Here is an 11,787-nt window from a genome sequence, read left to right as displayed (position 1 = left end):
AAAAGGAGGGAATTAAATAGTTTCCTTGTTGTACTCCCAAGGGAATCCCGCTAAGTTAAAGCACATTTTAATCTCTTGAGCCGGCAGCTTTATTAGTAAGCGTTCCCCAATCTTCAGGGAAATCTAATTTCACAAATAGATCAGAGTCACTTCAAACGCAGCTTTCAGTTGCCATCCACCGGGGGACAAACGGGGAGGAGGAAGTTTGTCAGAAAAGACCCTCTCTGAGCCCAAGAGTGATTACCAGAGGTGTCTCCATCGACTGCCACCCACCTAAAGTCGATAGTACTCAAATGAGTACGCCGGTGTGGACTATATAAGAGAAGCGCATGGCCCTGAAGGGCGCATCCCCCATCTCCGGGCGCAGCACCGAGCGCCCCTCTCCGCGCCCTGCGGAGCCTCCGCGGGGACACGGGCTCTCGGACGGCGGCACCGCACCTCGCTCCCCAGCCCGGACCGCCCTGCGCCCAGCCGGACTCGCCTCTGCCTGACGGTAAGCGGCCGCCCGCCGGCTCTCCGGAGGGGATCTCGGAACGAGGGGGTGTCGCTGCCCCGGCTGCGAGCCACGGCTCCTTCCCCCGGTACTGCCCGGGTGCGGCAGGGAGGGAGGCAGAGCCCGGGACCGTCGGGGAAAGCCAGCTCCCTTGGGGCTCCGATTAACTCCTTCGCCCAAGAGGATTTGCAAGGCAGGCCAACTAGAAAATCGTTTGTAAATAACAGAATTTCCCTCCCTCCCTCTTAATCCTACCCTTTTCTATAATTAGAATAGCTTACTTAGGGCATTAAGTGCTGCTCTCGAAACCCTAGCCCGTGGTAATTGTTTTCGCCCTTTACACCCTGACTTGCGGCACTTCCAATGCAACTGAGCTCCATCCTTTTGCCGTCCGTGCTCGCTCCCCGAAGCCCCGGTGCGGCACTGCCGGGCGGCTGGACAAGGCTGGCCCATGGCGGGCGCGGGGGCTCCAGGGGCAAAGGGAGCCGAGCAAATCCCCTGCAAAACCCCGTGCCGCCAGCATGTGCAGCGGTCAATAACCGTGCCCTAATCCGAGTCTATTCACGCAGCCTCCGCGGCTGCCGGCCCGTCGGGTGCGCGCTCCCCGGTGCTCGGGCTGTGCCGGCCCAGCGTGCGGAGCGGCGGGCGGGGGTGCCCCGGGCGCGGCATGGGGGGCGGGCAGCTGGGGTGCGGGCCGGGCCCGGCGCTGACCGCCTTCGCTCTCTGCCTCCTCCCAGCGCCGCAGAGATGCGAGGGGCGAAGAAGCGGCAGGCGCTGCCCGCCATCGTGCTCCTGCTGCTGGCCTCGGCCCCTCCGCCGCCGGGCGCCGAGGGCAGGGACGTGCCTGCCGCCGGAGCCGAGCGGGGGGCGCTCCTCGACATCCTCCTCCAAGCCCTGGGCGACGACGGCCGCCCGCTGCCGCCCCGCCCGGCGCGGAGGGAGCGGGTGATCTCCCGGCGGTTCAGCGGCGGCAGTGCCCCTCCTGCGGAGCCCCGCGCCGCCGCCGCCGCCCCGCCGCCCCCGCGGCTCTTCGCCGCCGCCCGGCACGGAGGTAAGAGACGCCGCGCTGCCCCGCGCGGGGAGCCCGGGCTGCAGGGTCCCGTCCGTGCCGCCTCCTGCCGCCGCCCAGCCCGACGGCTCCTCTGCCGCGCATCCCGCTGCGGGAGGGAGCGGGCGAGCGGAAAGCGGCTCGGAGGATGCCCTCCCATCGCCCCGGGGCTGCCACGGCGGGGGCTCTGCCCTTGCTGAGTTGGAGCCCCGCCGAGGGCAGCATAGCCCAGCCCGGCTCCCCGGCTGGAGCTCCGGGGTGTCCGAGATGGAAGGGAGGAGAGGGTCACTGGGGCTTCGGCACTTTCGGCCGGCAGGTCAGCTGCGGCCAGCACTGATGTACAGCCCCTCAGAGCAAGGCTTCCCACTTCCCTAGACTGCAGCGCAGCACTGGGGGAGCCCCTTTTCTCCCCAGTCTTAGGACTGCTACTCTGATCTGCACAGAGGACAAATGGCCAATCTGAGCAACAGTTCTCTGGACCTACTCCTTTAAACTTCCTCTTCAACTTTGCTGGTTCCCATGTGATGCACTTCTCTAGTTTTTCAGGGCAGGTGCAGAAGATCCAGACCGAGGTGGGCATGGGGCTTATTTCACCATTCGGAGGATGCTCAAACTGGGGCAGGGAGCATCTGCAGCACTGGCACGGGCCAGGCCTGCAGTGACAGCAGGGACAGGTCAGGGCCAAGCATAGCTGCCTGGTGATGCTCACACTGTCCTTGCCCAGGAGACTGACACTGCTAGGCTTGATGCAGAGCTTTGCAAAAACTTTTCCTCCTGGAGTGGAGCTGTCTGAGGGGCTTGTGTGGGTTAGGATAGTGCAGTGCTGCAAAAACGAAGAATCTAGTGACTGTCCCTGGCTGTAGCCCACTAATATTTTTCTCTTGTTGGCTGCCACAGAACTTTGTGGAGAGAAACCAAACTGAGGGAACCCAAGGAAAGGGATTTGTGCCCCTGGAGAGCGCCCTTGTGGCTGATGGCTGGTAATGGGTGAAGTTGCGATGCAGCCCTTCTCAAGTCTCACTGGTAGACTTACTCTTTTCTGTTCTCTAGTCTGTTTTAAATTAAATTAAGCCCCATTTTGGAAAAAATCAGAGTTGGGTGACAAATTCAGAAGATAATAGGTGAATAACTGATTGGTAGGGTGGCACTTGCGCAGGGAGATTGCTACACATTCTAAGGAAACTGGGCTAAAATTTACCAATCAAAAAGTAATCGGTGCTCTGGCCTTGGAAACTTCAGTCTGATCTGCTTCAGGTATTGAACTGTACATCCATAAGGGGTTGTATTGTTCCCGTGAGCTCCCAGACATTCTTGCTTTTTCAGACTGTAACGTTTTGGATAGTTATTGCAAACCAACCCAAACCAGATTGCCACAGATTTTGTGCTAACTGGAGAAGATGCTGCAGGTTATCAGTACGACTGGTCATAACTGTTTATTTACTGTGGCTTGAATTCTTTATGTGCTATGGGCAAGACCTCAGCCCAAGAAAAGAGTAAAATGATCTTTTCAAGGCAGATAACATGAGGGCTTACATTCTTCTTATCAAGAAGATGACGTATAAACCTGAGAATTAGTCTGAGGTTTATACTTTGCAATAATTATTGCAATAATTACAATTATCAGGTGGTTTGAATTAAAATTCTGTTTTGGACAACAGTCTCTCCCATTTGAGATGTTTGCTCTTAACTTAATAATTCTATTTAACAATAGAAAACATAAATATTTCTGTAACTTCGAAGGGGAATTTTCTTAAATCCATCAGCATTATACACAGTAAGATAGTGTTTTCTGTTAGTTGTTACTTTTAGTAATTATGTTGTACATAAAAGGAACAGCAGAACATCCTTAGAGAAATTCTCCAGTCATCCCTGGCATAGGTGCAGTGTCCTCGGGGCAGCCACAAGGGTCTCTCCAGCCTAGAAAGCACAAATCTGCAGTTCAAATAATAGTCGAATTTTTCTAGTCATCTCATTTTTTGTTACCAATACCAAGGATACAAATTAGTACCTGTCATGATGGTGTATACTTGCTTTTTGGGGTAGAGAACCGTGACAAGGCTTTTCTTACAAGTAATTTACTCTTTTTTTAATTACTCCTGTCACCAACACATTAATGGCAGCTTTTTACTCCAACTGGTAGTACCTGATCATCAGCTGAACAGAACAGCTTATGTTCCCCTCAGACCTGAAATTCAGGAAACTGTTGCATTCAGTTGAGTACTCAGCCAAGCATTTGAAACTGGAGTTATGTATTTGGATTGTCTATAGCTGCTGAAAATCAAACCCAAGTGTCTGATTTAAAAGACAATTGAGCAACTAATTACTTCTTCTGTTTGAAACAAAAAAACCATCTGGAATAGTGCTGTGTACAGAACAGAGAATGTAAGACAAAGAATTTCCGTGTGTTTTTCTCTTTTCCTTTTTTCCTTTTCAGAGGATGCTACTCTTTATTATCAATGACTTGAATAGCAGGAGAACTGAAATGTACTTCCCCTCCTGTTCTCTCATTCCCTCACTCTCAGGACTCTCTCCAGCTTTAGTCTAGCCACTCACAGAGCCTCCACACTCACCTTTCCTTTATTTCATTTCGAGGCCTGGTTAACTCTTTGTGTAGTGAGAAAGCTGACCTGGAGTACCACAGGGTGAATCCTAGGGGCAGCACAAGACAAGTGGCTACAGCACATGTCCAGGGTGAGGTTTGAGAGAGGATGGGACCTCCTCCTTGTGTTCATGGGGTCCTGCTCATTTAGCTCAGGGAGTGGAAAAGCACAGCACCCACAGGATGTCTTTGGTGAGGCAGGAAAAAGAAGAGTGAAACACTTACCTGTCAGACATTGTTTAGATACTTAGAGAGGATATAAAAGCAAGAGTGGTTTTGTTCTGTGACACCCCATCTGGATGTGGTTTCACGGACAGGTCCTGAGCCAGAGCTATGCCATGGGAATGAGTAGTGCTCTACTTCGTGTGTTTTTGTCACAGAGCAAAGGGGCATGCCTGAAATAGAGTGGTCACTCAAACCTGCCCAGATATGTGGGATGCTGTGACCTGCCTGGAAGGGGCTTTTTAGGTCTTTCTTGCCCCTCAATGACCAGGGGCATTCCATATACTCCATGTCACATGCTTCTTAACCATTAGAAAATTTGTGTCATGGTTCTTGTATGACCCAGGACTTACATATGCAATAGAAATACCAGTTTCATCATCACTTTAGTTGTCTTAACTTCTTACCTCTTTTATCCCTACATGTTCAAAAGTCTTATCTTACAAAGATCTGTCCCTTTTTTTCTTGGGGATCTGATTAATGGGAGTGAGCACTTACTCTGAACAGTACCTTTACAAGAAATTCCAACTAACCAAAAATCAATCTTCATCTTTTCTAGGATTCCTGGTAGGATGTTGCTAAAAATACAAGTTGTTCCTTTGAGTTATTATATCCGTGAGATTAAAATTTCTGTCATAACATCCTTTACTTGCCTGATTTCCATGAAGTTTCTATGCTTGAGTGTGATTTTTTTTTTTTCACTAAGAAGTATCTTAAAGTTTTTTAAGCTTAGTGATGAAAGCTCTTCAATGAATAATCTTTTTTATAACTATCTCCTGTTTCTGATGCATAACTGTGGTCAGCTTTTTTTATTAAGAAAACATGCATTTTCACAAAGAGAAGATTCAGCTTCAGGTTATTTTTGGATGTCACGTCAGGGGAGCTAGAATAGTTTGTCATTCTTCTTAGATTTTCTTTGTTACAGTTATTCTTCAAAACCAGAATAGCTTCCATGTAATTAGATTTAAAGAAATCTTGAGAAATAAAAAAAATCTACTTTGACTGTTCTTTCCTTACATGTTACCCACCCTGGTGGAGAAAGGAGCTATTGAAAGTTAGAAGCTTTAGAGGGCTGAGATTTCTCTTTTGTCCTGGGAGACCAACAAGACATTTTAAAACATTTTGAATAGTCATTTTTCAAGCATGAAGGAATAAAGATAAATATTGCTCTGAGTTTATGAGTATGTTCAAATTAGCCTCCTGAGCATATCTACTTCAGATTTAGAATAACATATCTGAGAAGAGAATTTGGCCCTCAAAATATTTAAACTTTGAGGTTGCACTTACAAGTTCAGTTTTATGCCAAAATTTCTTACACATCAGCAGCAGAAAACTGTAAGTTGTCGTATGACATAGTGGCACTTTAACCATTATTCATCATGAATTAGATTTGAAAGATATCTTTGAAGTTTATTTTAGTTTATGGTTAAATCAAACCCTTGTGTCCTATGTAAGGTATAAGAAAAGTTTTGTTATTTTTCCTTACTTAAAGAGATCTGCAGTAAGTATAGTGATAATTACAGCTGGAAGGCCCTAACAGAGTTCTTTGTAATAGTTAAGCCTCATCCCATTATTTTTCCTGTTAATAAGATAGCTTTATTTTTTTTTATGTTTTTTACTGTATTGTGTTAATAGGAATTGCTGGGCATTCATGAGAATTAGAAGAAGATGGGAGTTAATAAAATTACATTCTCCAAAATCACATTTACAAAAAACACATTCTCTTAGAAGTTAGCAAAATAATGGATGAAATTGGTTTAAAAGAAGAATAACTGTTATATTTAAAAAACACAAAAAAGTTCTCCTGATTTATAGCAATCATTCCTGATTCTCTAACTGACATTTTTGAATCAGTTATTTTTACAGTCAAATAGGTAGGTAGGCTTTTCTGAAACAAAACCAGGCAAATATATTCTGCTTTTGAAAGATTAATTCCAAATGGGCAAGGGGCTTGTTTTCCTTTATTTTTCAATGACATGGACATGATCTGGAAATAAATTCTAAGTTTGTACATTCCCAATCTAGTGGTTAAAAGAAAATATATTCTCATAAATTAGCAAATGTAATGAATCATCATTCATTGGCAATGTCCTTGGGACAGGGTAACTGGCTTGGGTGCTGGGAGGAGTGGCGATTCCATAGGGCAATATGCTTCCAGGCCAGTGCTTCCTGAGGCAGGATCAGAGAGGCTGTGAGGACCTCACCACACCATGAGATAGAAGTATAAACAGTCCCAGAGGGTTCAGTGGAAATAACCATTGTCTCTTCTTTACCATGGCTAAGTGTCTGTTCCACTCAAAAAATACAAGTGGGCAGGGTAGATTTTAATCTCCTTTGGTGAAAGGAAGTCCCAAATGCTACAGAGGTTGTATATTCCTCCAGCTCTGCACAGTGCTTGGGTCAATCTGCTTACGATGGCTTTGTGATCTGTCACACCACTGCTACATTCCCTTCCCTGCCTGCTTGGGTTTTTAGGTGCATTGTGCAATATGACTTTTAACAGCTATACTCTGTGTTTGGCAAACATAACTGCCAGAGCAGGGCCACTGAACAAAAAGCATCTGAAATCTAGGATGAGACAGAAATATTCCATAATGTGGTGGAGAATATCAAACCCATGGACCAACCCTGAGAGCTTACGAGGGAGTGAGCAAAGATAAAATGTACTTGCTGCATACATGGAGACCTGAAATATAGTGAAGTACCAGAGTAGTCCTTCAAGGGGCTTTGCTCTCACTCCCTTTAATCCTGGTGAAGGGCACTCATATCTGGGATGTTGTGCTGTCCTGGCACAAAAAGGAAGGGGCATCGTTGAGCTACAGTACCTTGAGCAGCAAACATTTCAGAGTGCACGGTGCTGTCCCAGGAGGATGTCAGCATATGGAAAAGCTTTTCTATTGAAAAGCTATTACCTTGATCAATAAGAGGAGATCTGGGTTTTGTTTTAATCCTATTCCATATTTTTATAAAACTTGAATTAGCACGGCACAATTACTAATGTGTGAAGCTCTGGCCCCAAAAAAGTGAATGTCAGAATTTTCACTGTATTACACCAGGGTTGGGCCTGAAGTGCACCAGGACTTCTCTGATATGCAGTGAAGTGAATAGCAAAGAAAACAGAAGTTTCGTTTCAAAGTAGATCTGCATGCATTACTATCTGTAATTCAGGAGCAGCATGAATTTTGTATTAGTCTAGCTTGGCCCTGAGCCTGAGCAAACTGAAGAGCTGATATATTTTGTGTGTTTTTTTTTCTTTACATTACATACAATTTGATTTTTCTATCAAGAAAGAGTGGTAGGTTTCTGTGTTTTTGTGGTTTGTTATTTCAGGTGTTAGTCTGCCAGGGAAAGCCTCTGAGAGGTGGGAGAGTGGCAATGCACAGGTATAAGGCTTTGTAATACATTTATTGTTTGATAGATAGCCTTTAGCCTTTAGCCTTGAAAACACACTGCTTCAGGTGTGGAGATGATGTTACTTTTTAAATAAGTATGTATGCAGGAAGAAAGACATAAAAAGATAATTATACATTTATCCATACATCTAGGCACACAGACTCCTCTTTTAATTAAAAAGGTTTGAGGGCAATTTGCATGAGAATGCTGTGATGATTTAGACCCAGTTGTGATTTCAGAGTTACATATGTGACATATAAAGGCTCATATTTTCCAAAGTGCCTTAACAAAATAAAGCAATTTCAAATTAGTCATCCGTGTGGAAAGCTATAAGCAAAACTTACTAATCAATGAGATACCTGAGAAAGATGCTCCATCTACAAAAAGAGCCATTGAAAGGCTGCAGAGAGAAAGGGGTGACTGGTTCCATGCCTAAAGTATATGTAAGGCCACTGTCTGTATTGGGATCATTTTATTCTTAAAGAAGATCTCTTCAAGTGACCTGACAACAGTTTTTGGAAGGGGGACATATCCTCCTTATTAAACCTGTTTTATAGAAAACTAAAATTTTCAGAGGTTTATCTAGTAAATTTCACAGAAGTAAAAATACTCAAAAAAGAGAAATGGAAACTAATCCTATATTAATAATTTGTAAGACTTGTTTTAAAATATACCAAATAAGTACACTGTAATAGTCATGGTAAATATCTTCTTTTTCATCACATGCATTCAGATGACGTTGTACTGAAAAAAAGAAAAAGCTCAGTTTGGTTGCTTGTGTTTGGTTTTGTGGTTGATGGCTGGGCTTTTCTATTCAATTTAAGGATGACTGCTTCATTTTGTCACTTGTGAATTAGAGGTTACTACTTTTGTGTAAGTCCTACAGGCTATTTTCTCAAGTTTTGTGGGTTTTTAATGTCGGCCAATTGGAAAACAGTTGCTCTAGTGAGGAGTTTAATTGACTATTGATTACATACTGAGGGCACAATTCTTTAGGTTATAAACAAGATTTAACACATGAAGGATGCAAGCAATTGATTGATTAGGGGCCATTTTGATATTATCCTGCATTTTTTTATATCTGCTTGTGCAAAAAAAATCATTGATGTGCAGTGCACCACTGATTTTACCAAACAGTGCTTAAAAATGTGTTTCTCTAATATAGGTTTTAACATCAGTGGAAAATACTGTTTGGAGTTATAAACTGTGGCTATTTTTTGATCCTAATACTTTGTTTTTAAACACACTGTTAAAATGTATGTAGCCAAGGAAAAACCACTCATGGTAAAGGCACAATTTTGAATGCTAAGAATATATAAACCTTTTTTTTCTGGTAAGTTTCTTCTTGCTTTTTTTTAAAGTCTATTAAGATTTTCTTTCTCAATTAAAATAAGTTGGTTCAATTGCATTCTAGTACATGTTATCTTACTACATGATTTGAAATCTGTGTCTTTGGCTTAAAGAAAAACATTTAAAGCTACATCAGCAAAGCCACTGTTGTCATGTTCCTTGCAGATTTTAGACAGCATCCTCAGTGCCATAGCACAAATCTAATTAATGCCTTACTACTCAAATTATTTTCTCCTTTTTTTTTTTCACACAAGCCTGTAAAATAAAGATGAAAGCAAAATAAAAATCCTACTGGAAAACAGTCAGACAATTTTTCTTCCTTTACCTGTGCTGTTATGATGACTTTGAAATGACGTGTTAAAAATGCATCCTTGTCAGTATATGTGGCAGTAGTGGATGTATGCCCTGGATTAGTAAAACCCTTAAATCCCATTGGATTAAAATAAGTAAGGAGATAGCTGTGATTTTATTACTCTAATCATGATAGAGTAATTACTTCTTTGTCTGTTAATGACATAGCATGCCTAAGACATGAGGGACTTCTCTGCTGTCACAGAAATTTCAATTTAGGAAATCTAGGAATGCGATTTTCAGAACTTGTCTTTTACACAGTAAACAAAGAGTTATGGCTGAGACATACTAATAAGTGGATTTCTTGTGGCCTTCAGAGGAATCTCCTGGGTCAGAAGGCAATCTAGAGCAGGCTAATTGCTTGCATTTCATACTATGCACCTAAAGTTTGAATGGACCTCTTGGTCAGTAGTAAATTAGCAAAGGCCACCATTTGGGCTTACCATATTATACGATCAATGCTACGTTTGTATATGAAGATAACATATACAGATTTCTCCCTTTATTCAGTACCAAGTCACTTTTCCAGATATCAGGCAACTTTCATTTTTTCAGAAAAGAGACTACTACAAAATAAATACTTTGGATAGATAAGACTGGCAAAGGTGCAGCAAATCGACACTCAGATCTATTTCTCATGAGCAGGGTGGCTCTACATTACCTACATGATGGAGTCACTCCATTTGTGGATGTGTGATTCAGCTTCATGGGAGTATGGAGAATCACTTATATAAGATGCAGTCAGGGCTTTCAAAATCCTTGAAACAAATCCAAATGACGCATTTATGCTGAAGTCCACTGTCCCAGAACTGAGCAGCACCTCCAGAAAAGCCTTACTTCTCCTTCTTTACTTTTGGCTGGGATAGCTTTTTTCTTTCCTGTCAGAACAAGGAGTGAGAGAAGGAGGAAATCAGGAGATTAAGTATTACAAACATGCTAAGTGTTATCTTAGAACAAATAGAAAATCTCTCAAGTATTAAGGGTAGCACTTTCTCTGCAATTACACTGTATCTCAGAATGCCAGAGTATTATAAGAGTGACAGTGGTATTAAAAAGTCAGGGAAATATTAAAGTTACTCAGTCACAAAATATGGAAAGTGTTTTCTGCTTTTTTATTTAAGGTTAGTTCTTTCTAATCAGCACCTTTTGGCCCACTGAAATGTTTGTTTGCGTGTATATTACTCCTGTTTGTAGTCCTTGAAGATAAAACCTCCAATATTAATATTAATAAATAGCTCACTATATTTGATTACATAATTTAGACGTAACACTCACATAAAATATTTTGATCTTAGTTATACTTTATAAGCAGTTTCCTTATGTAACTATGATAGGGTAAAATGACCTCAGTCTGAGTATAAACCTGACATATGATCACTGGGAGCATCTTTAAAGTAGTAGTTTAGAATAAAGTATCTATAATGGAGTAATAGTGTATTATTAATCCATTTGTGACAGTTCTGTATCTATTCTAATTCAGAAAGAAATATAAACATTTCTAAAATAAGCACAGGAGAAGTACAGTTAAACATTGCCATTTGCACAGCAATCAACCTGGAGCCTATTCATATTTAGAAAAAAGAACAGGGTCTAATTAAGCCCTGGCAAACTCGATTCTATTTCCTTTCACACCAATAGAGTTTGCCTATGTTTGTCAGTGCTGAGTTTGGCTTGTAATGCAGCTAAGCACATGTCATCAGTTTTCATTCAGTCGATTCAACTAGTTCATATACTGCCTTTGATGTATTGCAGCTGTTCTTGTGTATAATTTATGCAAATATTCCAAAATCTCCATTTATTAGCAGCCGTGATAGCTAAAACAGACTGCTTTGCATAGAGTCCTGCAGAACTGCATGAAGTGAATTTCCTCTTAATGCTCACCGATATGTAGTCTCTGTGTCTTATTCTAAGAGTGCTTTTGCCTTCAGGCAGGAGCCCTCCAGTAACTTTCCAGGCATAACCTGGAATCTCTGGATTCATCTGAAATATCATCTGAAATATCTTGATAGTTAAATGTTTCCAAGTAGCTGATGGACGAATTAATGAAAATTGTTTTCTGTTACAGAAAAAAAAAAATTATGAATAGGGAAAGATAACTTCAGTAAATAACGCCTTGGATAGTTCAGCCAGTCTTTCCTATGTGTCTCGTTATTTTCAGTGAACTACCCTCTTGTAAGTTTAATGAACAATTAGTATTGTAATACATCTTTCCTCTTGGAAAGGGGAAAGTGCATATTCATGGCTTAATATTCAAAATAGCAGGGGTTTCATAATACCCTACTTTTTCTCATTCAAATTGTTTGAGGGACATGCCATCCTATTTATAAGACT

The 11,787-nt window shown here is 42.5% G+C and overlaps 1 protein-coding gene across 1 annotated transcript in view; it reads left to right on the top strand.

The window, feature by feature from the left end:
- Positions 1-218: 218 nt before the first annotated feature.
- ALKAL1 (ALK and LTK ligand 1) overlaps positions 219-11,787 on the top strand; it is a 36,989-nt gene continuing 25,420 nt past the window's right edge. Inside the window, exons 1-2 of the mRNA XM_033070849.1 lie at positions 219-493; positions 1,231-1,544. Of these exons, the coding sequence (XP_032926740.1) occupies positions 1,241-1,544 (304 nt within the window). The 5' untranslated portion in view covers positions 219-493; positions 1,231-1,240. The remainder of the gene's footprint in view (positions 494-1,230; positions 1,545-11,787) is intronic.

The sequence above is a fragment of the Catharus ustulatus genome, chromosome 1 (assembly GCF_009819885.2).
Source record: "Catharus ustulatus isolate bCatUst1 chromosome 1, bCatUst1.pri.v2, whole genome shotgun sequence".
NCBI classification, from domain to species: domain Eukaryota; kingdom Metazoa; phylum Chordata; class Aves; order Passeriformes; family Turdidae; genus Catharus; species Catharus ustulatus.
Note: the sequence above shows the minus strand (reverse complement) of the source record. Positions and strands in the feature narration are given on the sequence as shown.